Source organism: Tetranychus urticae, chromosome 3, assembly GCF_039701765.1.
Source record: "Tetranychus urticae isolate SD_2017Ah chromosome 3, NJAU_TeUrti_SD_1.0, whole genome shotgun sequence".
Classification (NCBI taxonomy): Eukaryota; Metazoa; Arthropoda; class Arachnida; order Trombidiformes; family Tetranychidae; genus Tetranychus; species Tetranychus urticae.
This window is the reverse complement of record NC_142960.1, coordinates 801,614-829,356: the sequence shown is the minus strand read 5'-3', so window position 1 is coordinate 829,356 and position 27,743 is coordinate 801,614. Positions and strand designations below refer to the sequence as shown.

At 33.4% G+C, this 27,743-nt stretch overlaps 5 protein-coding genes and 1 long non-coding RNA gene across 7 annotated transcripts; 4 read left to right on the top strand and 2 right to left on the bottom strand.

Moving 5' to 3' along the window:
- Positions 1–1,260: 1,260 nt before the first annotated feature.
- Positions 1,261–2,540, bottom strand: LOC107369101 (putative methyltransferase DDB_G0268948). Its single transcript, XM_015937014.3, has 2 exons — positions 2,185–2,540; positions 1,261–2,121 (listed from the first exon to the last, which is right to left on the bottom strand). Exons 1-2 carry the CDS (start codon positions 2,467–2,469, stop codon positions 1,567–1,569), a joined length of 840 nt encoding a protein of 279 aa, XP_015792500.2. The 5' UTR covers positions 2,470–2,540; the 3' UTR covers positions 1,261–1,566.
- A 2,728-nt stretch (positions 2,541–5,268) lies between these two features.
- On the top strand, positions 5,269–7,157 carry LOC107369100 (acetylcholinesterase-1). The gene is made up of 3 exons (XM_015937013.3): positions 5,269–6,748; positions 6,821–7,008; positions 7,065–7,157. Exons 1-3 carry the CDS (start codon positions 5,277–5,279, stop codon positions 7,103–7,105), a joined length of 1,701 nt encoding a protein of 566 aa, XP_015792499.2. The 5' UTR covers positions 5,269–5,276; the 3' UTR covers positions 7,106–7,157.
- Positions 7,158–12,869: 5,712 nt separating this feature from the next.
- On the top strand, positions 12,870–13,130 carry LOC107369099 (uncharacterized). Its single transcript, XR_001570254.3, has 2 exons — positions 12,870–12,972; positions 13,036–13,130. It is a non-coding gene; the product is annotated as an uncharacterized LOC107369099 (long non-coding RNA).
- Positions 12,997–18,121, bottom strand: LOC107369095 (serine/threonine-protein kinase Nek8). The gene is made up of 9 exons (XM_015937008.3): positions 17,640–18,121; positions 16,947–17,428; positions 16,739–16,867; positions 16,437–16,654; positions 15,988–16,090; positions 15,076–15,912; positions 14,859–15,006; positions 13,933–14,351; positions 12,997–13,870 (listed from the first exon to the last, which is right to left on the bottom strand). The coding sequence occupies exons 1-9, from the start codon at positions 17,776–17,778 to the stop codon at positions 13,586–13,588; spliced, it is 2,760 nt and encodes a 919-aa protein (XP_015792494.2). The 5' UTR covers positions 17,779–18,121; the 3' UTR covers positions 12,997–13,585.
- A 368-nt stretch (positions 18,122–18,489) lies between these two features.
- On the top strand, positions 18,490–19,482 carry LOC107369097 (uncharacterized). Its single transcript, XM_015937012.3, has 3 exons — positions 18,490–18,669; positions 18,751–18,851; positions 18,930–19,482. Exons 1-3 carry the CDS (start codon positions 18,538–18,540, stop codon positions 19,339–19,341), a joined length of 645 nt encoding a protein of 214 aa, XP_015792498.1. The 5' UTR covers positions 18,490–18,537; the 3' UTR covers positions 19,342–19,482.
- Positions 19,483–20,246: 764 nt separating this feature from the next.
- Positions 20,247–24,501, top strand: LOC107369096 (putative inorganic phosphate cotransporter). 2 transcript variants are annotated; one of them, XM_015937009.3, is made up of 7 exons: positions 20,247–20,568; positions 22,231–22,472; positions 22,541–22,783; positions 22,874–23,048; positions 23,121–23,251; positions 23,320–23,469; positions 23,760–24,501. In XM_015937009.3, the coding sequence occupies exons 1-7, from the start codon at positions 20,457–20,459 to the stop codon at positions 24,276–24,278; spliced, it is 1,572 nt and encodes a 523-aa protein (XP_015792495.2). In that variant the 5' UTR covers positions 20,247–20,456; the 3' UTR covers positions 24,279–24,501. The 2 variants fall into 2 exon arrangements, with proteins under 2 accessions (XP_015792495.2, XP_015792496.2); XM_015937010.3 differs by having other exon boundaries at positions 20,247–21,759.
- The last annotated feature ends 3,242 nt before the right edge of the window (positions 24,502–27,743 follow it).

Genomic DNA, 27,743 nt, shown 5'->3' with positions numbered 1-27,743 from the left:
CTCCCATTGAAGCTATCCCGTGTTGACGCGGTGGTCTACAACGCAAATCATTTGTTTGGTTTTCCCCTGAACGCTACAGCGATGTTATTGAATCTAGTTTATCCTGGTAAAGCTGCAGTTGAAGATGACAGTCTTTATGTTTATTCATCTCTAACCCCAGGAAAACAAACTACACATGGAATCGGCTTTACAAAACACACTGAAAACTTATTGCCTTCTCCGTATAAAACAATGTGCAAAGATTATAATCGTCGACAAACATTTGAAGATTGTCTAAATTCCAATTCGATTGATCAAACTGGATTGCTTTTCCCTGGAACTACAGTTTCTTTAGAAAAGTACAAGCAAACGAGTGAAATACGCTTCAATGCAATGTTCCGTAAGGATAATGGTACTTTATGTGAAATTTATAAACGATGTCGATCTCTTGTTACTCAACCAATGTGCAGTTCAGTTCAATATTCATTCAAAATGAGCAAAACCATTGAAGATGTTGCAAAAGGAGAAGAGAAGCTGATATTACATTTCAGCGTTTCATCTGAACCTGATTCACTAATAGAGAGTAAACCAGAATTTCCTCTCCACGATTATCTCATTTTAAGTGGCAGTTTGATCAGTACATGGTTTGGCATCAGTATAATGGGCCAATTGCTTGTTGCAAGTAACTTGTTTTGCTTGGCCGTTGAACGTAAAAGCCCAGTCGTTTCAGAGAATCAGGACGAAACAGTAGAACCCCAAATAAACAATGATTAAGCTTTCCCTAATATCCACTCTGATACAGCAATTTAATTTTGAAAAAAGTTTGTACTTCTTGGACTGTATCTCGAATGAAATTTATTGTGTTGAAAATCAGAACAATTAACTATTTAGTAGACTTAGCGAACTGATAAAAATAAACTTTTCGTGAGATTCTTTGTTATTTTTATACGATTTTCACTTTCAACTCGCAATTCAAACAGTGAGTGTCACCATCCGACAATCCCAATATAAAAGATAAAATTATGAATCATTGATTAAAGATTGACTGAATATTTACGTGAGATATTTACTCGATCGGGTAAAGACTTGCTGATGATTTGTCGAGGCATTTTAATACATTTTTTCAAATGTCGCTGGACTGAGAGGCATGCATTTAGAGTCATGAAAAATATCTGAAACAGATAAATGTTTAGTAATTTAATTCAGAATTTTGCTAGAGCGAATTGAAATCAAGAAAGAAACGTTTCAAATAATTAATAGTTGAGTGGTTCAATGGGTAGATAAGAAGCATAAATGGCGTTTACCAATTGATTTATTTGACATTACAATGAAATCAATTAACTTCATCAATTAAATTTAATCAATCACCTTTTGCTTTGTATTTTTACAATTAAGAGTCGATTGAAAACAATCGTTCGAAAGTCAATTTTATTATTTACAAAATAATAACACAATACCTGTTTTCGCCGTCTTTCATTACTGATTGGTTTCAAGTAACTTGTAGTTTTAAAAGATGAAACATTGAGAATATTAATAAAATAATATTTTGTGGATCATTCGGAATGGTGATATACAGAAAATAATCATTCACTTCTTGAAACAGATAACGAAATATTCAAACGAAGCTTCGATTTCAACTGAAGATAAATCATTTGTCCCGAATATCTCATGTAAATCTTTTTTGATGCCATTCATAAGAATCTCATCCTTCTCTGGATATTTGGTTCGGAATAGCTCACTGGTTCCAAGAGAGTTAATTAAATCAATAAGGTAATTTGCTGGTCGCCTCAATGTTGTTACGAATGTATCTTCATAACAGACCTTATCGAAGGGTAAATTGAGTCCACGATACTTGTTCAAAACACGTTCAACAAATACTTGCACTGGGTATCCATGATCTTGCCATAGTTGGAAGGTTCTTTCAAAAATATTTGATATTCGGTCAAGGTTTACTGTTGGGTCATCAAGACGAATACACTTTGGGACTGGATAGTAGCCAATCGTTGCGAATAAACCATTTTTCGATAAAAGGGAATCGACTTTGGCGTTGAATTTATCAATGTTAAAGAAATGAAGAGCTTCACAAACCGTTATCAATTGAACCGAATTATCTTCTAGGTCAATTTCTTCCCCAGGACTTATCTGCAATAATTAAGATCAAAATCACATGAATATTAATGGACAGAGAAGATTGTATTAACTTACCTTGAAAGTCACATTATCAAATTTATTCCGTTCAATTGCTTCTTTGATTTGAGGTACACTTATATCATAACCAATAACCTGATCAAAGTAATCAGCTAACTTGAATGTCGCCTGACCTGAGCCACAACCAACGTCAACTGCTCGAGACCATTTATTGTTGCTATTGGGTGAACAATGTTTGGAAAGTTGTTGTATAATTGAATTAATCAACTCATGGGATGGAGTTGGTCGAACCTCAATGTAAATTGAAGCTACTTGACTTGAATCATATTGTCTGTTTGTCATTATTTTCAATTTTTCAATAAAAGAATCAAATGAAAGCACTAATTTAATTTAATACTACCGCAAGTTGTTGATCAACACTTTAATTTACCCTTCATTTCAACAAAATATATCTCTTTTCCTCTGATAGATTGGGCGGGCTTAATTAGCCAGAATAACTGTTAGATCTAGATCAAGATTGGTGTAAAATACCTTTTTATCAAAGCAAATCATGCTTAGATAAGGATTATTATGAAACTGGTTACAATCGTTCAATATTTTATTGTTATTCAAGGATTATTTAGGCCATTACTGCTCTAATACTTGAAACAGTTTATAAATCGATTCTATTAACACTTATTTTTCTAGAAAGATATTAAATATTGACATTGAAACCGAAGTATTGATCAAATTGGATTTTTTAAGTTGTGAAGTTCGTTGAATTTCATGAGGGATGATAATGAATCAAACTCATTAAGATTTATAGATTCTGTTCTGATTGTGTAAAACAGTCATAACAGAGGGTATTCCATTAATTTCTGATCATAAAAAAGTTAACTATTGCAATTACCTTGATATGATGACGATTGTGAGTTAATCATGATATGTCTCATTGTTTACTAAAGCAAGTGCCAACCAAAGGGGAGATTTCAAATCTCTGCAAAATCAATCAATTTTAAAAATTGCTGAGTGAACCAGCTAAAAGAGATTAGAGGTCGGTTGGACAGTAGCTACCGATTGTTTGTTAAAAGACCAAGGTCAATCAAAGCGGGGTTTCTTTGTGAATCCACTTACTAATAAAGTTATTGTGTCGATTCCGTTTTGATAAATCATTTGAATATTCTTTAGTTTTGTTAAAAAATTTCCGATTCCAATATTTATAAAATTCATATTCAGGAAAAGCAACCTAATTCTGGCCCAATTCAACTATTAATAAATCTTAAATAAATCAATAAATCTTCGTCCACCTTGGCAAAGGTTTCTCCGAAGACTCTTACTGGACCAAAAATACTATTATTCAATTTATTATCCCAAAACCCTTTGATCTCCTTTTCACGAGGAAACACTTCGAAAACGTAACCTTTATTTATTCTGTTGATTGTTATGTTTTTTATGTGTTTATTGAGCTGATTCTGGTTGTCAAAGTATCTATTTTGGCATCTCCTCTCCCTCTCTTGATTATTGCTGATTTGTTTGAATGATTTCTAGTGATTTATTGTGAATTTATCATGTTTTACTGTCACTAATACTTGATTCATCTCACAAGAAACTCCACTAACCCCCTAACAGTTTCTAATCAACATTCTGAATTGCTATGAAAGGGGATAAATTTATCTACAAGTAGATTTGCTCTTGTTTTTAATAAACTTAAAACCTTAATTGCTCTCTCTATTGAACAACGAAAAATCATTCCCCGTTTGATTGTTGTCTTTCGATGCTTTCACAACTCTGAAGACTTTTTTGACTCGAATTTTAAAGAGTATCAACTTGATATTTTAAATGATCATGGATCACTTTATTCCGTCACTTTGGCCAATCTTTAACTATTGGTACTCTTCCTGACGAAAGTTAATTCAATCAAGTTTATCAAATGCTTAAGAAACATGCATAAAAAACATTACAAGGTTAAACTCAAGTCTCAAGTTCCTCATGAATATTTTTACCGCTAAGGATCAGATTAATTTGTATGGCACGCTGATGGATAACTTTGCTTTTCTTTCAATTCTTAAACAAAACCAACGTATTATGCCTAACATGATAGGAGCAGAATCTGATTATGAGATTACTTTCGCTGATTGGGTTCATCAAACTCCAACATGGAAAACAATGGAAATAACAATACTCAGCCTGACACGCGATCTCTGTTCATTGATATTGAATCAAGCTTCAAAAAGCTTTGGACTAACAACAAGGGTAAACCAGTGTTGATTTTTCAATATTGATCTCTATCTAATTATAGCCAAAATTTTAAAGATAAACTTCGATTATTATAACAGAGAACAACGAAACACAAGTTGGCTAAAATTTATAGTTAATCTTTCGTTTATTTTTAATTTGCCTGCGTTTGAAATCGTTGGTTAATGTCCTTGCATATGATAAAAGATGTTTCTGGAAGTAAAATAGGTATTTAACAAGAAATTCAAAGCTGTCTGTGAAAGACGATTCACTATTTTGATTGAAATAACATGAAATGAATGAAATATTGTTGGAGATTGGGAGATTGCTACCTATGGAAACACAATTAGAGATAATATAAACATCAATTTCAATAATATCTGTTTATCATTTAATAGCACATAAAATGTGATTATATTAATAGTTCAATGGCTTTTAATTGAGATCACGTTGCAATTTGCCAGTCAAGACGTGAACAAATTAGCCGATATACCGAGATATAATCAATGAATTATCTGACTTTAAGTAAAGATGAATATTAAGCCGTTAGCAATAGATCTCTGTCTGGCTTTGATAGGATCAATTGATTAGCTTACACAATAATAAATCTTGTATTTGTTTAAGTTTTTTATTATGATTTCAATACCAAGAACATAAAAAACAAGAGCTGTTGAACAATAGAAGCGAAGTTAAATAAATATTTCCGTTACAGATCACTACTAGATAAACTACTGATCACTAAATTGATAATTTTCAAGTTATTATAATCATCTATTTTAATGTGAAATGATAAAATTAAACATTGATATCCAGTATTAATTGTTGCAATAACCAGACAGTTATCAGAGTTAATCAAATAGTGAAAAGTTATTAGATAAGAAGCTGCCTTTTAATAATGAAAATGCTCGTTGTTAGGCACTTTTACTTGGATCACAATGAAGTTAACGTTACCAATATCGGTGTGTTTATGCTTGCTCCACCTCGTTCTTACACGAGGAGAAAGTACCGTGGATGAGGAACCCGAATTGAAGATCTCAACTGGACTTATAAAAGGTAAATCGGTTCATTTTCGAGGAATCAAGGTTTACAACTTTTTGACGATTCCTTACGCTGAGCCACCAGTCAAAGACTTACGATTCAAGAAGCCAGTACCAAAAAAGCCTTGGAATGGATTGTTGGAGACAAACAAGTGGGGTCCTTATTGTGCTCAACCAGATTTACTTGGGTTGACTGCTAGTGTTACAGTGACTGAAGATTGTTTGGTTTTGAATGTCTTTGTGAGAGCATCCGCTATAAATGACAAACAAAAAGGCGTTAAAAGGCCACGACCAGTCATGGTTTGGATTCACGGAGGTGCTTTCAGCCATGGGTCAGCAAATCAAGCTGATGAAAGTGATGGTACTCCATTAGCTGGACTTCACGATGTAATTGTTGTAACAGTAAACTATCGTTTGGGTCCATTTGGTTTCCTGTATTTACCTGAACTCGGTATTCCTGGTAACATGGGTCTTTGGGATCAAAACCTGGCTCTGCAATGGGTTAGAGATAACATTGAATACTTTGGTGGTGATCCAAATAGAGTAACACTTTTCGGTCAATCAGCTGGTTCAATGTCAGTTTCAGCTCACGTTGTGTCACCTCAATCAAAAGGATTATTTAAAAATGTGATTCTTCAAAGTGGCGCCATTTATGATTTTAAACGATGGACTGTTGCAGACGTTAACAAGCCTTTTATAAAAGCCACAGGTTGCTCATCTGAATCAAATGAAAAAATTGTTTCATGTTTATCCTCATTCGACTATAAAAAGCTTGAAAATGTTGATAGCTTTTGGCCTGTAATTGGTGATGAATTTCTTCCACAAGAACCTGAAAAGGCTGTTGCTTCAAAAGGTTTTGACTCCAAAATCAATGTTTTATTAGGAACTGTTGGTAACGAAGGAGCAGTTTTATTGTTGGTCAAAGATCCACTTACTTTCGCTCCAATTAATCCAACCAACCTGACTTTACCACATGCTAAACATATTTTGAAATTGTTATTTGGTGAACCAGCACTTCCCTACTACATTGAAAAATACTTGTCCAGTGTTTCGCCAAATGATCCTGATGCCATCAGAATTGCCGTCTCTTCAGCTTATGGTGATACATTTTTATCTTGTCCAACCTATGTCTTTGGACATGATCTGGTTAAAAATGGACATGCAAATGTCTATGCTTACTACCAATCACAGCGACCTTCGCAAAATATACTTCCTTTCATAACACCAAGTAAATGGTTACCAGCCAGTCATGGTGATGATGTTCCTATGGTTTTTGGCAAGCCTTTCTTGCAAGCTGATAAATACATAATTGAAGATGTCATATTATCCAATATAATGATGAAAGTTTGGGCTGATTTCGCTAAAAAAGGGTAAGTCGATGGAGATTAAGTTGTCAGTTGAAACATATTTTGATTTTTGTATATTTCTTGTTTCCAATTTAGCAAACCTTCACCTATTGGTACTGAAAAATGGTCCGCTTGGAGGCCTAGTGAAGTCAACAATCATCCAGTTATGATACTGGATTCGCATAAAATTGATGTTGTCGACGTAAATTTTTGCGATCGTTGTCTTAGTTCATGGCCATTCCCATTTGGAGCTGCAAATGGAAAGCCTTTGACTCCTGAACCTGGTAAGTATGACTTCGCTCCATTTTTGAATTTCGTTTTAATTTCTGTTGAATTACAGGTTTCTTTGCTTGGATTGAAAAAAATCACGAGGAACTTTGATGACATCGTTTGAAATATTAATAGCAAATAAAATGTTTTTGTACACTATAAATTGATATAACAATTTTGATTTCTTTGTGCGTTTGGAAAGCATATGATGGAAATGAAAAATAATGCTTTCCTTTTTATCGTTAAGTATCTGTAAAAATGGTCAAATATTTAAAATCAAGATGGATTTTTTAAGTAAACGTTACGCTTACATCTAGAGTATTCGTCGTGACCAAAATCTGGAGACTTAAAAGGGTCAAAGCTATAAAAATGGACTTTTCGGGATCAGTTTATGGTACACCAGCAGATTTAACATTTCGCATGTTCACTAAAGAGCTTCACCCACAACTATGGCCTCGTTTCTTATTAGATACTTGTACTTTTCTCGTCATAAAACCTTCTCATGTCATAAAAAAACATCGTGGCTATACCGGCGTCACAGCCACATTAGTGATAACCTTCACAAAACCAAAGAAAAGAATCAAAATGTTAAATGATTGATTAGAATAACATGTAGAAGAGAACAGACTGGATTCATGGTACTGTGAAGTTAACTTGATTTATCAAGTAATTATCAACAATTCAAAGTTGAATAAAAACTCATAGATTCTGTTTTGTTGAAACAGAAATCGTTAAAATTCATCGTATTTGCTCAAACGATTTGCAAAAAGGCGAAACCAGAATATTTTTTATCAAAATCTACTCTGACAGCATCAACTCGAGTAATTCGTTATCAATCAAAATGTAAAATGATTGATGTGAATTCAAAGGTTAAGCAGAAAAAGTTGATGAATTTAATTGTATTCATGGCTCATTGTCAAGAAATATCGACTAAATGATTTCGTTAGTGACACATTTGACTTAAGTCTGAACTAGTTACCAAACTTAACCTCATTGGATTGATTAACTTTAGAGTTTAAAGTAAAATTTACAAAGAAAGGTAAAGAGGAAAAGAAATGATCTTATTTCTTAAATCAACTCTTGCAGTTTCAATTAGAGCGATTTGTATCGCTATATTCGCTTGGCAATTCTATTTATTAACTCAAAATTATCAAGAATTCAATGTTCGTAAAGAGGTGACGCACTACATTCCGGATGAAATTGAATTTCCTGAAATCAGAATTAAAATTCCGTATCAATTTGCGTTGGATCCTGTGATTTTACAAACAAAATATAAATCACAATTCGATGAAGTTTGCAGTGACCTTTCAACCAAAAAGGAATGCAATGGTCATTTAACGTATCCTCTAATATTTTCAAAATCATTTGGTCCATATTTACGTTTGTCGGATATTGATGATCATTCGTATGCACCTGAAATGTTCATGGCAAGGATTTTTACGGCGGGACCCAAGGTAGACCCTCTAAAGACTGGAGAGTGCAAGTTGATTAGTGAAGCTTCTTCATCCTGCTTGGTTCTCATATTGAGATGTCTGGACTCATCTGGTCTACCATTGAAGCTATCCCGTGTTGATGCGGTGGTCAACAATGCAAATCATTTGTTTGGTTTTCCCCTGAAAGCTAAAGCGATGTTATTGAATCTAGTTTATCCTGGTAAAGCTGCGGTTGAAGATGACAGTCTTTATGTTTATTCATCTCTAACTCCAGGAAAACAAGTTACACATGGAATCCACTTCACAAAACACACTGAGAACTTATTGCCTTCTCCGTATAAAACAATGTGCAAAGATTATAATCGACGTCAAACATTTGAAGATTGTTTAAATTCCAATTCGATTGATCAAACTGGATTGCTTTTCCCTGGAACTACAGTTTCTTTAGAAAAGTACAAGCAAACGAATGAAATACGCTTCAATGCAATGTTCCGTAAGGATAATGGTACTTTATGTGAAATTTATAAACGATGTCGATCTCTTGTTACTCAACCAATGTGCAGTTCAGTTCAATATTCATTCAAAATGAGCAAAACCATTGAAGATGTTGCAAAAGGAGAAGAGAAGCTGATATTTCATTTCAGTGTTTCATCTGAACCTGATTCATTAACAGAGAGTAAACCAGAATTTCCTCTTTCCGATTATATCATTTTATAGTGGTAGTTTGATCAGTACATGGTTTGGCATCAGTATAATTGGCCAATTGCTTGTTGCAAGTGACTTGTTTTGCTTGGCCGTTGAACGTAAAAAAACAGCCGTTTCGGAAAATCAAAACGAAGCAGTAGAACCCGAAGTTATCAATCAATAATCTTTCCCTAATACCTACTCCGATACATCAGTTTAATTTATTTATTTAGTAGACTAAGAGAGCAGTCTCCTCATACAATTGTTTGGTATCAGAAATTTAGAGCGAAATTTGCTGAACGGACAAGAAATTCCTGTTTTTTAGGGCAACAATGGTATGATTTTCACTGAGTGTCATCATCCAAAATCCTAATAAAAGAGAAAATTATGAATTATTGATAAAAATGCTGACTGAATGTTTACTCGATTGGGTAAAGACTTGCTGATGATTCGTCGAGCCATTTTAATATATTGTTTGCTTTGATTTTACTCATATTTTCAAACTGCTGGACTGAGAGACATGCATTTAGAGCCATGAAAAATACCTGAAACAGATAAATGTTTAGTAATTTAATTCATAATTTTGCTAGAGCAAATTGAAGTCATGAAAGAAACATTTCAAGTTAGTTAGTTGAGTGGTTCAATGAGTAGATGCAGAGCATAAAAGACGATTACCACTCGATTTTACATGTATGTGACAATACAATGAAACCAATTAGCTTCATCAATTAAATTCAATCTCGTGCTTTGAATTTTTTACAATTAAAAGTCGATTGAGAACAATCGTCTGAAAATCAATTCTGTTATTTACAAAACAATAACATAATTTAATATAATACTTTTTTCAACGTCGTCCATACATGATTATTTTCAAGTACAGTTAGTTTTGAAAATGGAGCATTTAAATATAAAATAATCTTCCATGGATGATTCGGAATGGCGACAAAAAGAAAGCTTGAAACAGATAACGAAATATTCAAATGTAGCTTCGATTTCAACTGAAGATAAATCATTTGTCCCGAATATCTCATGTAAATCTTTTTTGATGCCATTCATTAGAGTCTCATCCTTTTCTGGATATTTGGTTCGGAATAACTCACTGGTTCCAAGAGAGCAATTCTAATTAAATCAATGAGGTAATTTGCTGGTCGCCTCAATGTGGTTACAATGTATCTTCATAACAGACCTTATCGAAGGGTAAATTGAGTCCACGATACTTGTTCAAAACACGTTCAACAAATATTCAATGGTTATTTAAGTAACTACAACTCTCTCTTCTCTCAGACTAACGGTTAATCTTCGCCAGCCTTGGTAAATATTCTTCGATGATGGGTTCTCTTACTCAATCAAAAATGCTATTGTTCACAATTTACTATTCCAAACTCGTTTTCACGAGGAAACGCTTCGAAAACGTAACCTTTATTTATTATGTTGGTTGCTATGTTTTGATGTATTTATTGAGCCAAAGAGTAAATGAAGAAGAGAGAGCAATTCAATGGTGAATCTCACCGAAAATTTTTTTCTGGTGACAGAAGATGGCGCGAGAAAGAGACTCTTTTTTTCTCTTTCTTTTCAGAATTGCAAATTCAATTAATACAATTAATATAAACATTAGAAAAGACTTTTTTGGTTGTTGTTCAATGTTTTTAATGTTATTTTTATTGATTTTGATGATTTCAATGCTTAGATTTCTTATTTATGATGATTTAACAAGAAAAAGGCCATTTTAACTAGTAAAGTCTGAATTCATCAAGCAAAAGTCTATCAAAAAGTTTTTTTATTTATTTTATTTTGATAAAATCATTTATATTTCATTTGAAACAATTTTTTTTGGAGATTCTTGTTTTGTTGCCTTTCCTTCTATGTCATTTGCCACCCGGATCTTTTCCTGAGCAAACACCATAATTTGCTCAGCTTTTCTTTTTAAATCCCTTCCCTCTAGCCTTATCCCTTCTTCTTCAGCCGGATCACTTCCAAGGCTAGAATTAGCATGTACAAACTTACCAATAGCTTTATCATGAACCCGACGCCCTTCGCTCCACTTTCCTTGCTCTCCTGGCCATTTTCTTGGCAATCATGGGATCAATGTCCCCAGAGGCTTCATACTGAGCTGGAATCTCAGCAGTCCTCTCTTTTTTTCTTTTCTTGGTTCTGGATGAGGTTATAGCCTCATTCATATCAAGGTTAGTTCTGAAAAGAACTGTTTTTTTGTAGTGAAAAGACGTTTGGTACGAAGGGGTGGCGAACGCTCAATCTAAGAGGAACTAATCCACTGAAAAGCTTTGTCATCAAACATCTTCACAAAGTCAAACACCACGTACCATCTGAATCATACTCTCTCTTCCTCAGTGCCATTGAAAATCATGCAAAAGACATCTCATCGTCGCCGTCATACCATATCCACCAAACTCATCGCCAGCAAACTTTATTCAAAAAATCGCCAAGCTTGCGAAATGTATCGTTCTCATTTCGCATTACCATCCATCCGCACCATAGATCGTCATAATCATCATCTTTCAACGCATCCAGGTATCACCGACACAACACAAGACATTCTAAAAAGAGCCGCAGCAACTCTGGACGAGCAAGATACCTTCTGTGTGTTAAGCTACGATGAAACTGAGATCACTCCAGAATTGAGATACACTGATATAATCTGTGGCTATGTTGATATGGGAAAGCATGGTCGCACAAAAGCATTTGCCAATTAAGTTTTAGTTTTCGGATTGAGAGGATTGGATAGTGGATGGAAAAAATAGACTCATATTATTTCTTACCTCGTTGCGGTTACACCGCAGAAATCCTTAAAAAGCTTGTCGAGGAGAATTTATAAGTCTCACTCAAAGCAGGATTCCGTGTTGTTTCAACGGTTTGTGATGGATATTTGGGGAAATGAGCACTAGCTCGCATGTTGGGAACATCAATCAATTCTCCTTCATTTGAATTCGCTGGCAATAAAATAGCTTTTCTTTATGATATCCCTCACATTTTCAAATTGATAAGGAATCACTGGCTAACTAAACCCTTGTCGTTAAGATTAGAAAATGCTGAGGAAATCATAAAATGGACGGATTTAGCTAATTATCTCCGTCCTCAAATAAAAGCTCCCTTCTACCAGTGCCCGAAGCTGACAGCCTTGCACCTTGATCCTACTTTCACCGCTGAAGATGATCCCACAGAAGATTTCAGTGCTTTAAATGACCATAGAATCACCAATAATTCCCCTGATCGTCATGTCATTTCATACATTGCTGGATACATCATCAAACGCATCAAAAAAAGAAATCATCATGTTCAAACTGCATATCATCAATTGACACAACTCATCTTCTACCAGTCCATTCATTCACCCGCATCAGAGAGTATTTTGGCGAAAATTCAACTTATCATCTTCAGTATTTTCGGTGAGATTCACCATTGAATTGCACACTCTTCTTCCTTTACTCTTCGATTGAGCTGATTCTGGTTGTCAGAGTATCTGTTTTGGCATCTCCTCTCCCTGATTACAGTAATTTTCGATTGAAAAGACCAATCGAAAATTACTGTATTGCTGATTTGTCTGAATAGATGATTGAATAATTTCTAGTGATTTACTGTGAATTTATCATGTCTTTACTGACACTAATACTAATACTTATCATAAAGAACTTCATTAACCTCCTAACAGTTTAAAATCAACATTCTGAATTGCTATGAAAGTGGATAAAGTTATCTAGATTTCGCTCTTGTTTTTAATAAACTTAAAACCTTAATTGCTCTCTCTCTCTATTGAATACAAAAAAATATTTCCCTTTTGATTGTTGTCATTCGATGCATTCCCATTTGGAGCTGCAAACTGAAAGCCTTTGACTCCTGAACCTGGTAAGTACAAGTGTAAGACTCGCATAATTTTTGAATTTTGTTTTAATTTCTGTTTAATAACAGGTTTCTTTTCTTGGATTGAAAAAAATCACCAGGAACTTTGATGACATCGTTTGAAATATTAATAGCAAATAAAATGTTTTTGTACACTATAACAATTTTGATTTCTTTGTGCGTTTGGAAAGCATATGATGGAAATGAAAAATAATGCTTTCCTTTTTATCGTTAAGTATCTGTGAAAATGGTCAAATATTTAAAATCAGGATGGATTTGCTAAGTAAACGTTACGCTTACATCTAGAGTATTAGTGACCAAAATCTGGAGACTTAAAAGGGTCAAACTTAATGTTTATATTACATTTATCCAGGTTATTAATTATAAGCGTAAATCAAGCTTTTCAAAAATATTGTTTTACAACTTATTTTGAACGATAAATGATTCTTGCTGGTATGCGGAGCGATGAATAAAACATATTCCCATGTTTCAGATAGATTAATTTCCGTTCATCCAAACATTGATTGTCTGTACTTGCATAAGATTTTTGTCAACAGCTGAAGAATCAGCTCCAAATATTAATTTGTATGCTTATGTGCCAAAAGGGTCCAGTTTCAGGTCAAATGATATTACAAAAGTTAGCTGCTGCTTTTCGTTGCTCTCTTCTCAATTTGGCCAATTGTTCCTCTAATTCACTAACTTGATTTTGATAAGCATTATTCTTTTGCTGACATTCCAACAATTGATTATTAAGATTTTCAATTTGTTCTTGATAAAATTGGAAAATATTTCTGTATTCAAGATCTCGAGCGCTTAACGGGAATGTGCGACTTGCTTCAATCCTTTTACTAGCATCTGATTCCTTTTCCCATCTTTCAGCTTCCAGTTTAATCCATTCAGGGATCTAGAGGATGAAAGCAATTAGTAATGTTTGAAATGTTTGAAATGACAAAATTTGCTATTTACCCCATCAGTTGATGATAGATTACGAGTATTGACCATGGATAATGACATCTCTTCTTTAAGAACAGGTAATACTGAAGTTCCGATTGCTCTACTTCGTTGTCTTTTAGGTTCATTGTTTTTATTTGCATTTGGTGAAGGAATTGTTGTATCAATTATAATATAAACTCGGTCATCGGGAAAACAGTGGATACTCGATAACGAAACTGCTTCTCCAAATCTCAAGTATACATGAGATGCATAAAGAGTCAGAATGGGTTGAGGTTTAAGTATATAATCGCGCCTAATTGAGTTTCTATTTGATGAAATTAATGTTAAATGTTTACTTTGTTCAATTACAACTTTAGGATCTCGAACCAACAAAATCGGATAATCAGGTCCAATTTTTTCCACAATATTCATAAGAGGAGCATTCGTTTCACCTAAATTGAAATTTAAAAGCAATAGAAAGACAATCAATATTAAGAGACAAAACCATAATAAAATCAACTTTGAAAATGATGAATAGATGCTGTTGAACGTTTAAGATTGGTCAAAGTTGGAACTTGAATTTCCTTTCGTACAGTTGAAGCACCAGACTTTCCACAGGCTCTAAAGACAAAGTTATACAGTGGTGATCAAGGTAATCAAAATGCCAAAGTTTTTTCTTCAATAGTTTAAAATACGGATTATGCTCTTTTCCACCTGTCCCTATTTACATGAATTCAGAGAAAGTTCCGACTACTTTTCGTGGACACTAATGATGAAGATAATTGTGAAAATACTACCAACGAACAATTTGGTGACATTTCTATTTCTGATGCTTTTCATCATGACTCTGTAATTTTTGAATGCAACGAAAGTGAATCTTTTTCAAAATAAATTTAGTTCTTTTCGATGTGTATAGAAATTTGTACATAAAGTCGATAAAATTTACTGGTTTTATTTACCTATTTTGATTACTTCTGATATTTCAGATGTTTCTTCTTGGTTTTGAAGTAATGATTTAGATTCTTCTTCAACCTCTCTGATTCCCCAAAAGTAAACTTGATTTTCAAAAGTTTGAGCTAACAAGAAATCATTACCAGCTTGAATTTTCTGAATAAAGAAAAACGGATAAAAAAAATCAGAAAAAAGGCCAATTAAGATAAAATTGAATGTGCTTACTGTTATTGAGTTTTGAGACATTTTAGGTAATAAATTGATCTTTTCAGCGACTATATTGGATCCTTTTGATATCCTTCCAGTCTCGTTGAGTCCCAAAACTAAAAGGGAACCATTTTGAAGAAGGATTAAGGTATTCTTGTGACTAAGACTGATGGATTCAACTTTATCTTTAATACATTTAACAACTTTGGGAGCAAAAATGCGACTAAAATTCATCTTTTTAATCAAAGATTTTTCCTGAATACCAAGCTTATTGTATTCATTGGAGCCACAGGCCCAAACAACATCACGATCATCAATAAACATGGTCGCATCAGGTCCAGTAAAGACTCTTTTAATTACAATATTGGCAGCAAAATTAACTGGAGTCGGTGTTTTAACAGTCACTGATTCTTCAGCGATTCCCAATTGTCCATCAATGTTTCTTCCCCAAGCCATGGCTTTTCCTTCATCAGTTACAATCATGACATGTCGAGGACCCGAAGTGATATCCTGAACATTATAACCCAATAATTCGTTGATTATTTTTGGTGTATAACTATTTTCCTCCGTCTCATAGCCAAGGCAACATGATTCAGCTGATCCACAAGACATGACTAAACCATTTTTACAAATGAAAATGCTGAAACCTTCACCAGCAACCAATTTGGTGACAAATTTACCCGACAATTCATCAACTAACACTGCTTTAGGAACCCAATCAGCTGGGTTTGGACCCGTTGCGTTGGTTGGTTTGGATAAACGACCCAGGCCAAGTTGACCTTTACCTCCATAACCCCAAACGTAAATCGATGAATTGTCAGTCAACGAAAGAAAATGATTTGAACTGCGGGCAAACTGTAGATGAACGTAAAAAGTAAATCATTAATAAAAAAATGTTTGAAATAATTTTCAATTATTATAAAGACTCACCTGAGTTACCCTTTCACTGAAGGGTAAATCAAATTTATTTAAGGCAAGATTAGGCTCACGTAGGTTCACTTCAAATATTAATGATCGCCAGACTTTGATTGACCTGTTGGATGGATTAAAAGGTAAAATTGAGAGCATTTGTTAATAGATTCCCATTTGAATAATTACGGTAACCAGATTTAATTCAATCTGAATATTGCTTCTTTCAAAGCCATTAACTTAATCCCATGAAGCTTGAAAGATTAAGATTGCTAACTTTATAATTTTACCAATTTGATTGTTAACGATAACAAATTACATTATCTAACAGATTTACATTAACCTTGGTTTTAATTGTTTACACATACCATTAGCACTAATGAGGTGTTCAAAGTCTTCAAGATAAAAAGGTTTGGGTGTTAAATCTTTAGTAGGAAATCAAACTGTGAAGCATTGAAATGAATACAAACCTGTACAATTGATCAGCAGCTAACATGGCTCCAGTTGAAATTTCATTTGAATATATTTCACTTTCATACCGATTGAGACGAGCTTTGATTAAAAGTTCAGAGACATCATTTTGTATTTCATGAGCATGAGGACGCAAAGTTGGATCTCGTTGCAACATTTCACCAATTAGCTTTTGAAATCTAGCTGAATATATTCGCTTAACGGGATCATATTTACCCTAGAAAGATGAGAATGAAAAACTTGAGCGAAAATTGTCAAAATTTTTGCAATTACCGAGGTTACCTCTTCAAAAATTGTTTACCTTAATGATCTTATTAACCAAAGCTGAAAGATTGGTTCCTTCAAAGGTTTTATGAAGACAAGCCATTTCATAAAGGATGCAACCCAAAGCCCAGATATCAGTCTTTTTGTCATATGATTTGCCTTCGCACTAAAATCAGGTGAAGATAAAAAAACACAGTTAAGTACTTGTGAGGTTTCAGAGATTAAATGTAAATTCAATAACTTACCATTTCTGGACTAATGTAATGAGGTGTTCCAACAACAGTTGAAGCGCCTTCTCTATGAGTACCCAAAATTTTGGAGATACCAAAGTCACCAATTTTAAATATCTTTTCTTTGGTCATGAATATATTGGCTGTTTTCAGGTCTCGATGAAGTATATTACGATCGTGAATATAAGTTATTCCAGAAACAATTTGATTAAAAATAGTGAGTATCTCGAACTCTTTAAGAGGCTTGGACAAGAGGGATAAAAATTCGGCCAATGTACCACCTTCACAGTACTCCATCTCTATCAACAATTTGCCTTCCCATTCGTAGTTGTTGTAAAAAGAGACAATATTAGGATGATCCAGAATGGATAAAACTTTAACTTCATTAATGGCCATTAAACGTTCCGAGGCATTCATGTAGGTCACATCGACCTCCTTCATCACCACCAAGTCACCATCTAGTCTACGTCGGTACAAAATGGCCGTCCCAAAGGCACCTATCAAGAATACACAAGATAAATAATGTAAGTTGTGAATTACTCAAGTGGAAACAGATGACCGTCAATTATTAACATGTACACTAACTTTAACATGGGTTTGTTGAGCATTTCAGTGCGTGTTAACAATGGAAAATTGGACATTAAAGGGACAATCGATGGTTAGAAAGTGTTATTGGTAAATTGGATTAAATTATTGAATAAAACTTACCTTTTCCAACAACGCGAACCTTCTCATAATTTTCCCAGAAGAGATGTCTCGTTGATAGATCAGCTGCACGGTAATTAAAGTCATTTTGGATATTTTTAAGGGCTTTACTGTTGAAGCTAAATGATTTAAAATCAACCATTTATTGGAATTACTGAACTTATTGTTAATACTAATCAAAGGCTCTCTCTCACTATCTAATTACCTCTCTCATTAACTCTCTTTCCATCTCTTAATTTTTCCGTCTTCAATCTTCTTTCTTTTCCTTCTATTAATCTTTCTATTTTACTTCAACCAGAATGAACTCACAGTCACTTGAACTCTTAAACAATTATTCTTTTTCTTATGTCTTTCATTGCCTTTGTTATTTTTTGTTCATTTTTAAGTCAAGAGGTGTTATTTTGAAACATTGATGTCTAACAGGGCAATCAAGATCATAAGGTGAGTGAAAAGAGACAGAGACAGAGAAAGACAGTGAAAAGGATCATTGATATAGAGACTTCATTAGCTGTTTTATCAGTTCTCTTTGGAAATCATGGTTAATCAATAATACGAATTAGATAGCGATGCAATCTTATATTGTTATAACTTATAAAGGTGAATCTCAATCTCAAGTTGCTTATTAGATTCCCAGTTGGTTGAGTTGTTTTCCTCCAAATGAACTATTTGACTAAAGAGGTAAAGCCATGAATTTCATACATTTATTTCCATTGCCAGAAATATCAACACTTGAGTTAAACTTGATTAATTTGCTTTTTTTAATATTTTTAAAAAGCGCGCTTTTTGGACCATTGAGCCAACAACCAGAGTTTTATTAACCATTAACCAAAGGGTAAACTTTACTCTTTGGCATTAACTAATTCACTATGCAGTTAGTCAAATCAGTTAGATCTTGTGCAAAATGAGTGAAGACAATGACACTCCTGATAGAATTACTATTAAAGTGAAAGTAGCCGGTGAAGATTATTATCCCATTGTAATTGATTGGTCAGACAAAACCCATGAATATCAACAGCAACAACTGTTTAGACAAGTAAGTAACTTGACAATTGACCGTTACTTTTTTATTTCTATGTATTTCATGTAATTTCATTTACAATTTAATCGTTTGAAGCTTGAAATATTCACAGGAATACCAAATGAATCTGTAACCTTTGTGAGAATTTTCAACCCAATAAACAATTCCTATTTCACGAACATGGAAAACCCTGATCAGTAAGTTATTGCTTTTACTTTTAAATTTCAATTTGACTAATTAGTGATTAGTAATCACCTCTTAAACCAATCCAATAGCTATGAAAATACTTGGCCTTTCACAAAGGAATCGGTGTCGCAAATTATCAGTGATGGCGATGAGTTTTGTCTTTCCACCTTCATTGAGCCATTTCGCATAGAAAGGGTCTTTCGGCTGGGCTATCAGTTACTTACTGGAAACATGACGCACCCTACGGAATGTACTGAATACTATTGCCAACACAGTGAAAATAGAAATTTTTTAAATCAAATAAGGAGAATAGTTATAAATTCTGAATTAGCCTTGCAGGTCAGACCTCTGCTTGATCAGATAATAGGACATAATTTAGAGGCTAGCTTCAGAGTAATGGAGCTTTTTAACATCAGACAATTTTTCGATCCATGTTGCCGTATTATTGGCAGGACACCTGGACACAGACACAAACGCCGGTATTTACCAGAGAGTGGTTAACCATTAGTTTAATGTACATTTTATTTTTACACGGACTTTGATTATTTGCAGAATTTAATATGCCAGGATTATGACTAGATAACGATCCAAAATTTATCCAAATATTTGTAAATAAAAATGTTTTCATGTTCATCTTTAAAATCCTAATTGACAATTTTTCTTTGGCTTCAAATTGAATATCCTAACTTGAGATTAAGATAAAAATCATCGGAACTAGTAAAAATATTTGGTTCAGGATCCATCTATCTTAAACTGCAACAATTTATGAAGATTGGAAAGATTGAAGATTATAAAATGTCAAGTAGTGTTGTATTGTTCCAATATTTTCAAGGAACAAGAACAACAGAAGAACAATTTCTTCGGAACAAGAACAAAAAATTTTGTTCCTAGTTCTTAAAATCGAGAACAAGAACAAGAACAAGAACAGTACAAATCGGAACAAAAAAAACCTAGCGGAACAAAACACTAAAACTGAGAACAATTTTGGTGAAAATTTTAATTTATCAACAGATTTTGGGCAAAATAGGGTTTGACTTGAATCCCTCTGGTGTTAAAGGGTTACTTTAGGCACTCATTTAGCATTTTATTGCGTCACCTTTGTTCTTTGCCAGGAACAATTGTTCTTTGTTCTGTTCTAGATTTTGGGTTGTTCTGTTCCTAGGTTGTTCCTAGTTCCGATTTTTCGGAACAAAACAACGGAACAGAACAAAGAACAATTGTTCCTGGCGCTGGAGAACAAGAACAATACAACACTAATGTCAAGAGTAGCGACAATTCACGTCCAATTAGTTGATTACTTTTTAATTTTTACAGAGATGAAGCATGCAAGTTAGTTGAGGGACCGCATAAGAATTGAATTTACTATGTGGCAGGTCAATGAAAATGAAACAATGCAACAGTTTGATCAGCAATTCGTGAAGCAGGTTGAGGTTTCATCTTCCTTTAGCTTCAGCCAATTGAAACAGTTTGACTTTTACATGAGTGTGACGTTTTAATAGTGACAGTCAACTGTTTATTAGTGAACAAAATTGATCATCTTTCAACAGTTGGACATCTAAAGGTGATTAAGATAAAGGTGTAAAAAGGAAAATCAATAGTTTTAGATTGATGATTCAATGATATTCAAGAGGAGCAGCAATACTGAGCGACTATCAGACGATGAATGTGCTAAACTCTTGATAACGGAAGATGATGGAAATCTTGGATTGAATCAGTTAAATTCTGAAAGTAAGTAAAATTATTAAATTTAATTGTCACCAGATTAAAATTTAACCAATTGGTTACCAATTTATCAATATGCTTGACTTAAGACTAAAAACCAGTGTAATAAAAAGGTAAACAAAAGGAGTCTGGGTTTCAGGGTTAGTTTGCTAATTACAAACAGTAACCTAATCCCAACTGGATCCTAAAAACCTTTAAACCCATTTTTTAATCAACCTAATTTAACAATTTAGTTGTCTCTAGTTGATTAAGAAATTAAATAATCAAAAAATTATCTTATCATTTAATACTCGACCAAACATATGTTCACCCGAAAAGCAAAGGTTCATAGATAAATTCATTCATAGACGTACAATTACTATACTTTGAACAATATTTGGTTGATAATGATTTGATTACGTTTTGATTTTACCGATTAATTTGATTGCCAATAGTTTTATGATCGAACTGTATTTTTCCCAGTCACACACAAAATTATTTGTTAAGGTTAAAACAAAGCAATCAGATTGTCACAAGGTGATTGGCCAGATTATCAAAACTCAGATCTTGAACAAGTAGTCCATGTAAATTATTTAACCGGCCATTCCTCCAATGACCAGTTAAACATTTAACTGGCTTTTAACTGTCCAATCAACCAAGTCAGACAACTTGTTAACAAGTGTTTATTTGTTGAGCGACAATTTTCTTGTCAACAATCAAGATGATAGTACAGCTTATAAGTCCTACAATTATTTAACCTGCAACTATCAAAATGAAATCGACTGCTTTAAATGATTCGCAAATTATGAGAGACAATAAACTGTAAACAGTAAAGATTAAATTTGCCTCGTAATTAGCAAAAATACAACAATCACTGCCTTATTGCCAAACAATTAAATTAACTGGAAAAATACTGTGAAATAAAGCTACACAAACAAAATAGTTTAGTTTATCATCATTCATTAGTTAATCATCCAAACAAACAGCCTCCTCCAGCTCACTTATCATTGAGCTTAAAAAATAGTTAAATCACAATGTATGCTCCAATACCTTGATTGTCACAATTCAATATAAAACTCAATTTTTAACTTGTAATAATTCCTATGAAATCCAACAAACATAATTTACTATTGATTTCAATTTTGTGCATTAACCTTACAAATCAACACAGTTTTCTTCAGTCGATTTACCGTTGATTCAATATAATGACCAATCCAGGTAAGTTTAATTAACAGTTTTTCGATTGTTTCATTCCAATTGATCAGTTGAGAGTCATTGTGAATATCAATCAATTGGGTTGACAAATTCAACTGGTTGTCAAATGCCTAACAACTGTTCCGCATCATTTTGACACATAAATGACTGATCAAGACTCAAGTTTTTCCACTGAGTAGGTTATAATCAATCGACATTTAAAACACGAATTCTTAATGAAGAAACCATTTCCAGAATAAGAAATCTAAAAATTGAAATCCTTTTGATTTTGTCACAATAATAATATTCATCTTGAGATGAAAGGATCTTGGTTCTAGTTTCAACTTGAATAAAATTTTTCCTTAGAATCCTTTTAGTTTGGTCACAATTTTCACACATTTCATGTTTTGATTTTTTGTATTGTATTGTATATTGTATGTATAGATTGTTCCATGTGTTTAATTTAGTACATTTTCTTTGTTTCCTCCCATTCAGAGCACAAAAAATGGACCTTTCCAGTTCGTTACATCTTCTTCGTAATGGCTTTTCTTGGACTCAACATTTTGTACTCACTTCGAGTCAATCTGAGCGTTGCCATCGTCTCAATGTCCAAAGATATAACCAATTCATCTGATGTGACTGTCAAAAGTGAATGTAAAGCTCCAAAATCAGCTAACAGTAGCGTTCCTTTAATTATTGATTTATATACTGGTAATTCAACGCAAAATGGAACACAGGTTTGAATTGAAAAAATCAAACACTTAATTAAGTTGAAATTAAATTGTCAATTTTCCAATTTTCTTAGGATGAAGTCGCTGGTGAATTTGATTGGGATTCCCAAATTCAATCTTACATCGTGAGCAGCTTTTTCCTCGGATATGTAATCACCCAAATCCCGGCCGGTCGAATGGCTGAACGCTATGGATCCAAGAAAATACTGGCCACAAGCATATTTTTGGCTTCTGTTTTAACCCTACTCTGTCCAATTGCTGCTCGTTTCCATTACCAAGCATTTATCGCATGTCGCGTTTTAATTGGACTGGCTGAGGTTAATACTCGAATAATCCCATTCGATAATCATTTATTGGTGTCTATTTTTTCTTACCTCTAATCTATTCTGTTTTTTATCTCTTTCCAGGGGATGTTTTTCCCATCTATGCACTCAATGTGTGCTCGTTGGTTTCCCAAACCAGATCGTAGTCTCATGACTGCCGTTGTATATAGTGGAGCTCAAATAGGAACTGTAATTACTATGGTAGCGACGGGTTATCTTGTCGGTTTTGCTGGCTGGCCTTCAGCCTTTTATGTCTTTGGTAAGCAATAATTTAAATGACATTAGATAAACATAGATTAAGTAAGCTAATTTTTTATGCATTTTATAATAGGTGTAATCGGGTTGATTTGGGTTGTGTTATGGATTTTAGTAGTATACGAGTCTCCTTTAACTCATCCATTTATTAGTGAAGAAGAGATTCTTTATATCGGTATTGACCAAAATAGTGAAGACATACGTAAAGTAAGTCCTAAATTTATATATTGATTTTTACAATCAACTAATCGTTTGCTATTTTCTGTCTTTTTTAGGAACAAAAAACTCCTTGGGCAGCCATTTTCACTTCCCCAGCTGTATGGGCCTTAGTCGCGGCTCATTTTGGTCAAAATTGGGGCTTTTATACTTTACTGTTTGAAATTCCAATTTATTTAAAATCAGTGCTTGGATTAGATATTAAAAAGGTACCATGTTATTTTATTTTGATAAAACAGGAATGTGGCTGCACTGAAAGCAACTATCATGAAACAGAGATTACTTGGAATCCGTTGATACACAATTTGAATTATATTATGATTTGTGATTACATTAAACCATTTAGTCTTTTAACGCTAATCATATAAACTTGAATTTGTACTTAGAACTTTGTAATCACAATCATTCAGATTCATCTTGAAATGATTAACTGCTTACTTTGGGATTCATTTTGTTTGATTGTCCAATCATGGACTAATTTGTTTGTTTGTTTTCACAGAATGGACTGATTTCCGGGTTGCCCTATTTAATACAAGCAATTTCTGGTTGGATTGTTGGCTTTATCTTTGATTGTCTTATCAAATCAAATTTTGTTGGTGTTAATGCCGGACGAAAAATTGCCAACACGATTGGGCTCATTGGGCCAGCGATTTGTATTGTTGGTCTAGTTTTAGCCAAGTGTGATATTCATTGGATAATTGCCGCTCTTTTCCTGTCGATGGCATTAAACGGCTTCACTTATTCGGGTTTCAATATAACTCATGTAGATATGTCTCCTGATTATGCCGGAACTCTCATGGGAATAACCAATTGTATAGCAAATGTTGCCGGAATCTTAGCCCCTGTTTATGCTGGAATAATGAACAGTAAAGAGATTTCCTTGGAAAGTTGGTCGCGAACATTTTACACTTCAACAGCTGTTTACGTGGTAACCTCATTCATTTTTATCTTTTTTGGATCTGCTGAACTTCAACCATGGGGATTACCCAGCACCAAGCGGAAAGGAAGCGAACCATGATGATAACTGAGCATATTGATTGGCATCTTTACAGATAGTCCAAGAATCTCATTGTTGATTTATTTTATTCTCATTAGTTTGCCATGTTTTTTATTTATCAATGCTGGTCAGACTCACTTTTTAAAGATTTTATAAATACAGTAGCCTGTAGGCTAAAATTTATGGACAAAAGCTTTGAACTGCTGAAGTTTTTTTTAATAATTAGTTTATTTACGTTATCGTTACATGATTTGATAGCGGAGAAACTAAGCTTCTCTGTGATATGGTTTATTATTAATAACTTCATCTCAGAATCAGCAATCACTATTTATTTTATATAATTCATTAGATGGGCAAAAAAATATTCCGAAAATTTTCGTACCAATTTCCTATTTCATTGATTAAGTAGTGCATGCAAGTGATCTCAAAAATTTGATACAAACTTGGGTCAAGAGATGTTTCTTTTGTCAATGATTGGCGATAATTAGCTTGATTATACGCTAAAACAATTATCTTTGTTGAAGAAGAAAAGGTTAAGAAAAAGTTGAGACAAGCAGATTTTTAATGAACTGACAATTGTGAGTGTATGATGATTTGCAGATGAACCAATTATTCAAATCATTACAAATTTTCGTATCATGGATGTTGATATTTTCGCATCAATTCCTATGGATTTTATCAAATAGAATTATCTTTTAGGAGTAATTAAGGTTATACTAATTTGTCCATAAATTTAAGCCTACGAGTTACTTAATCCAGTTATTATGAAAAATTTTGTTTGCGCCATCTATTGGGCAAGTAGATTTTGTAAACAACAGCTGTCCTTACAATAATATTCTGACAATTGTGAGGTTTCAAAGATATCATTTAAGCAAAAATACAAGCTAACTGGTTATAGTAGAGTCTTTAAATAATTAATTGGCCTAATGAGTTTTTCATCCTTATGGCAATCAATTGTAAAGTGAGCTTGACTTTGAACTAAACAAATGAACGCAATTTGAATAGTCTCAATGCATGTCAGGTTTGCATTTATCAAAACAACGATGTAAACATGTATTTTATACCATTACAACCTGTGGATTCAGTCTCTCCTATTTCACTCTTACCTCTTCAACTCATCTTTTTTAAATTATTTTGAGGTGTAAACCAAAACTCTTAAATGACCGTCATTTCTGGTTGTTTTGCGTATCTGGACCTTTGGGTCATTGATTATTTATCAACAACGAAACATTGTTTTTTGAAAACCCCTTGTTGTGATTTTACTTATGAAGTAAAAATAAACTAGATTTTGTGTAAAAATATGCTTCAAATAAACGGAAAGCACCAATAAATAAATACATTGCCTTTACACTAACATCAAATTTTAAAGTCCTTAGGATACAAAACGGCCGTTGACCATAAAGTCTCTAGAAAGGACTTAAACGTCATAAGCAGCTTAACAATGGTCATGACTTGTATATATTGGTATATTGCTGACCCAAACACGATCAATTTGCGCCTAGACCTCGTCTTGTCTCCTTTTAGTCACACCATGCATTTGTTTCACCAATTTGTTTTACTTTTTATAGTTCATATCGGCTCATCTGACGGATGTTACAGGACGTTTTCATATAAAGATGCTTACAAAAGTCTAGTCACTGAAGGTTCAAACTATCAGGTGATTGTCCGGACAGGAGCTCCAACATTGTATGGATATAGCAAAGCTGAACGTGATATTACCCAAGTCAAGACTCAGCTGTTTAATGGTACAGATTTTCGGTTGAATTTATTTCAAAAATTGAATGGTACCTACAAGATTGTTAATGAATCAATTCCTTTGGATACCAAAAATGTTCAATTGGTTTACAATGTGAGTGAACAAGCCATGGAAACGTTTTGTGTTAAATACAGTCTTCAGTGTTCCATATACAGACGAAGATTATTGTGGGATGTTGCCACTAACAAAATTAAGCGATTGGTTGGAAAGGACAGCAAAAACATGACCATTCACCTGGAATTGGATACGCAAACGGCTGCCAGTTTACCCAAACTTACAGATAACCATTACTTTGTTTTGATGATAACCAATGGAGCTGGTCAATTGAGATCAAGACTAGTCAATTCATTTGCCATCATTTCAACCTCTTTTCTCGGTGATTTATCTCTAAACATACGTTCAATTATCTCTTCAATTTACAATTTTACCATGAGAAGATTGTGAACATTGATCAACTGTGATTGTAGAAAAGATACTTGTTTTTTTCCATTTAATAAAGTTTATATTTTGATAGACAGCAAAAGCAATTGACGTTAACATCATTGAGTACTGCCGTATGTTTTGAAAGTGTAAATAAGTACAATTAAGTGACTAACATTACCAATCAAGTGATCATAAACCCAAGATTAATTGCATTAAACAATATCTCATTAGGCATTAGGAATCATTGTAACCATCATCGGTTTCTTGGGTTCAAGTTAAACCCAATTTTTTTTAGGTTTGCACCATTTGTAACCCAAGTGTATTGACTTGTTAGACTTGTTGGTTTCCTTTTGTGACTATTTATGTAAATTAATTTACATTAATTGATTGATACAATTTAACCAGTGAAACTGTGTACTCAGTTTGAGTGATCAATGGGTTCCATGGAATCAATGGGTTATGAAAAACCTGGTACAATGAGTATTAGAGTGTAACACTTTTAACCAATTGAATTATCTTGCATTTCTGGTTCAGATAAGGATAATATTTTTAATGGCAAATCTTGTGATTTACGCATCAACAATATTTTTAGCTCTTTCCATGATTACAGATTCAGGGTTGGTAGCAATTCAACCTTTCTTTATAACTTCAACCAAAGGCACACTTGTTTCACACTGATGGTGATTTCATTGATATTTTGAAATATTTCCAATTTCTCATAATCTGACTTGATCTACCTGGCTCTGAGTATAATCAAACAATTACAAGTTGATTGGTGTTACTGATAATTTATTAAAACATAATATACCACAACATGTATATAATGCTGAATGATAAGTCAATAGAAAAGTTGTAATCGAACTGAAAAAAAAACCAAAAATGATAAAAATCACTTAAGTACTCATTTTTAGTACCATTGCTGGTTATCATTTACAAGAAGATTATTGTTTGGATAAACTCACTGAAATGGAAATCTAAGATTCATGGTGTAAAAGCAACAGTTAGGCAAAGCTAGTTCAATAAATTCACGTCTTCAGCATGTTAGGTGAGCTTCAAGATTTCAAAGGTTTACAATCGGTTAATAATTAAAGTATAATTAATAGCTGTGAAATAACATGTAATTCAATGGTGACAGCAAAGGCAGGATATGATTTACTTGTAGTTAGGAAAGGTAAACAGATAATTGATGTTGACAGGGGAAATATCAGAGGCAATGTGAAGAGAAAAATTGATGGCAAAATGTGGCTTTACTTTTCACTGGTTTTGCTTCAATTTTTCATCCAATTGTTATTACGTTTGTTATTTAA

Excerpts from the sequence above, each read along its gene's own strand:
- LOC107369101 (XM_015937014.3), bottom strand. The coding sequence starts at position 2,469 with ATGACAAACAGACAATATGATTCAAGTCAAGTAGCTTCAATTTACATT. Across the intron at positions 2,122-2,184 it reads TTGATAATGTGACTTTCAAG|ATAAGTCCTGGGGAAGAAAT; the intron begins GTAAGTTAATAC and ends TAATTATTGCAG.
- LOC107369100 (XM_015937013.3), top strand. The coding sequence starts at position 5,277 with ATGAAGTTAACGTTACCAATATCGGTGTGTTTATGCTTGCTCCACCTC. Across the intron at positions 6,749-6,820 it reads GCTGATTTCGCTAAAAAAGG|CAAACCTTCACCTATTGGTA; the intron begins GTAAGTCGATGG and ends TTTCCAATTTAG. Across the intron at positions 7,009-7,064 it reads GCCTTTGACTCCTGAACCTG|GTTTCTTTGCTTGGATTGAA; the intron begins GTAAGTATGACT and ends GTTGAATTACAG.
- LOC107369097 (XM_015937012.3), top strand. The coding sequence starts at position 18,538 with ATGAGTGAAGACAATGACACTCCTGATAGAATTACTATTAAAGTGAAA. Across the intron at positions 18,670-18,750 it reads AGCAACAACTGTTTAGACAA|CTTGAAATATTCACAGGAAT; the intron begins GTAAGTAACTTG and ends AATCGTTTGAAG. Across the intron at positions 18,852-18,929 it reads AACATGGAAAACCCTGATCA|CTATGAAAATACTTGGCCTT; the intron begins GTAAGTTATTGC and ends CCAATCCAATAG.
- LOC107369096 (XM_015937009.3), top strand. The coding sequence starts at position 20,457 with ATGATATTCAAGAGGAGCAGCAATACTGAGCGACTATCAGACGATGAA. Across the intron at positions 20,569-22,230 it reads GAATCAGTTAAATTCTGAAA|AGCACAAAAAATGGACCTTT; the intron begins GTAAGTAAAATT and ends CCTCCCATTCAG. Across the intron at positions 22,784-22,873 it reads TTTTAATTGGACTGGCTGAG|GGGATGTTTTTCCCATCTAT; the intron begins GTTAATACTCGA and ends ATCTCTTTCCAG.
- LOC107369095 (XM_015937008.3), bottom strand. The coding sequence starts at position 17,778 with ATGGTTGATTTTAAATCATTTAGCTTCAACAGTAAAGCCCTTAAAAAT. Across the intron at positions 17,429-17,639 it reads GGTTCGCGTTGTTGGAAAAG|GTGCCTTTGGGACGGCCATT; the intron begins GTAAGTTTTATT and ends TATTCTTGATAG. Across the intron at positions 14,352-14,858 it reads ATCAGAAGTAATCAAAATAG|GTGAAACGAATGCTCCTCTT; the intron begins GTAAATAAAACC and ends ATTTCAATTTAG.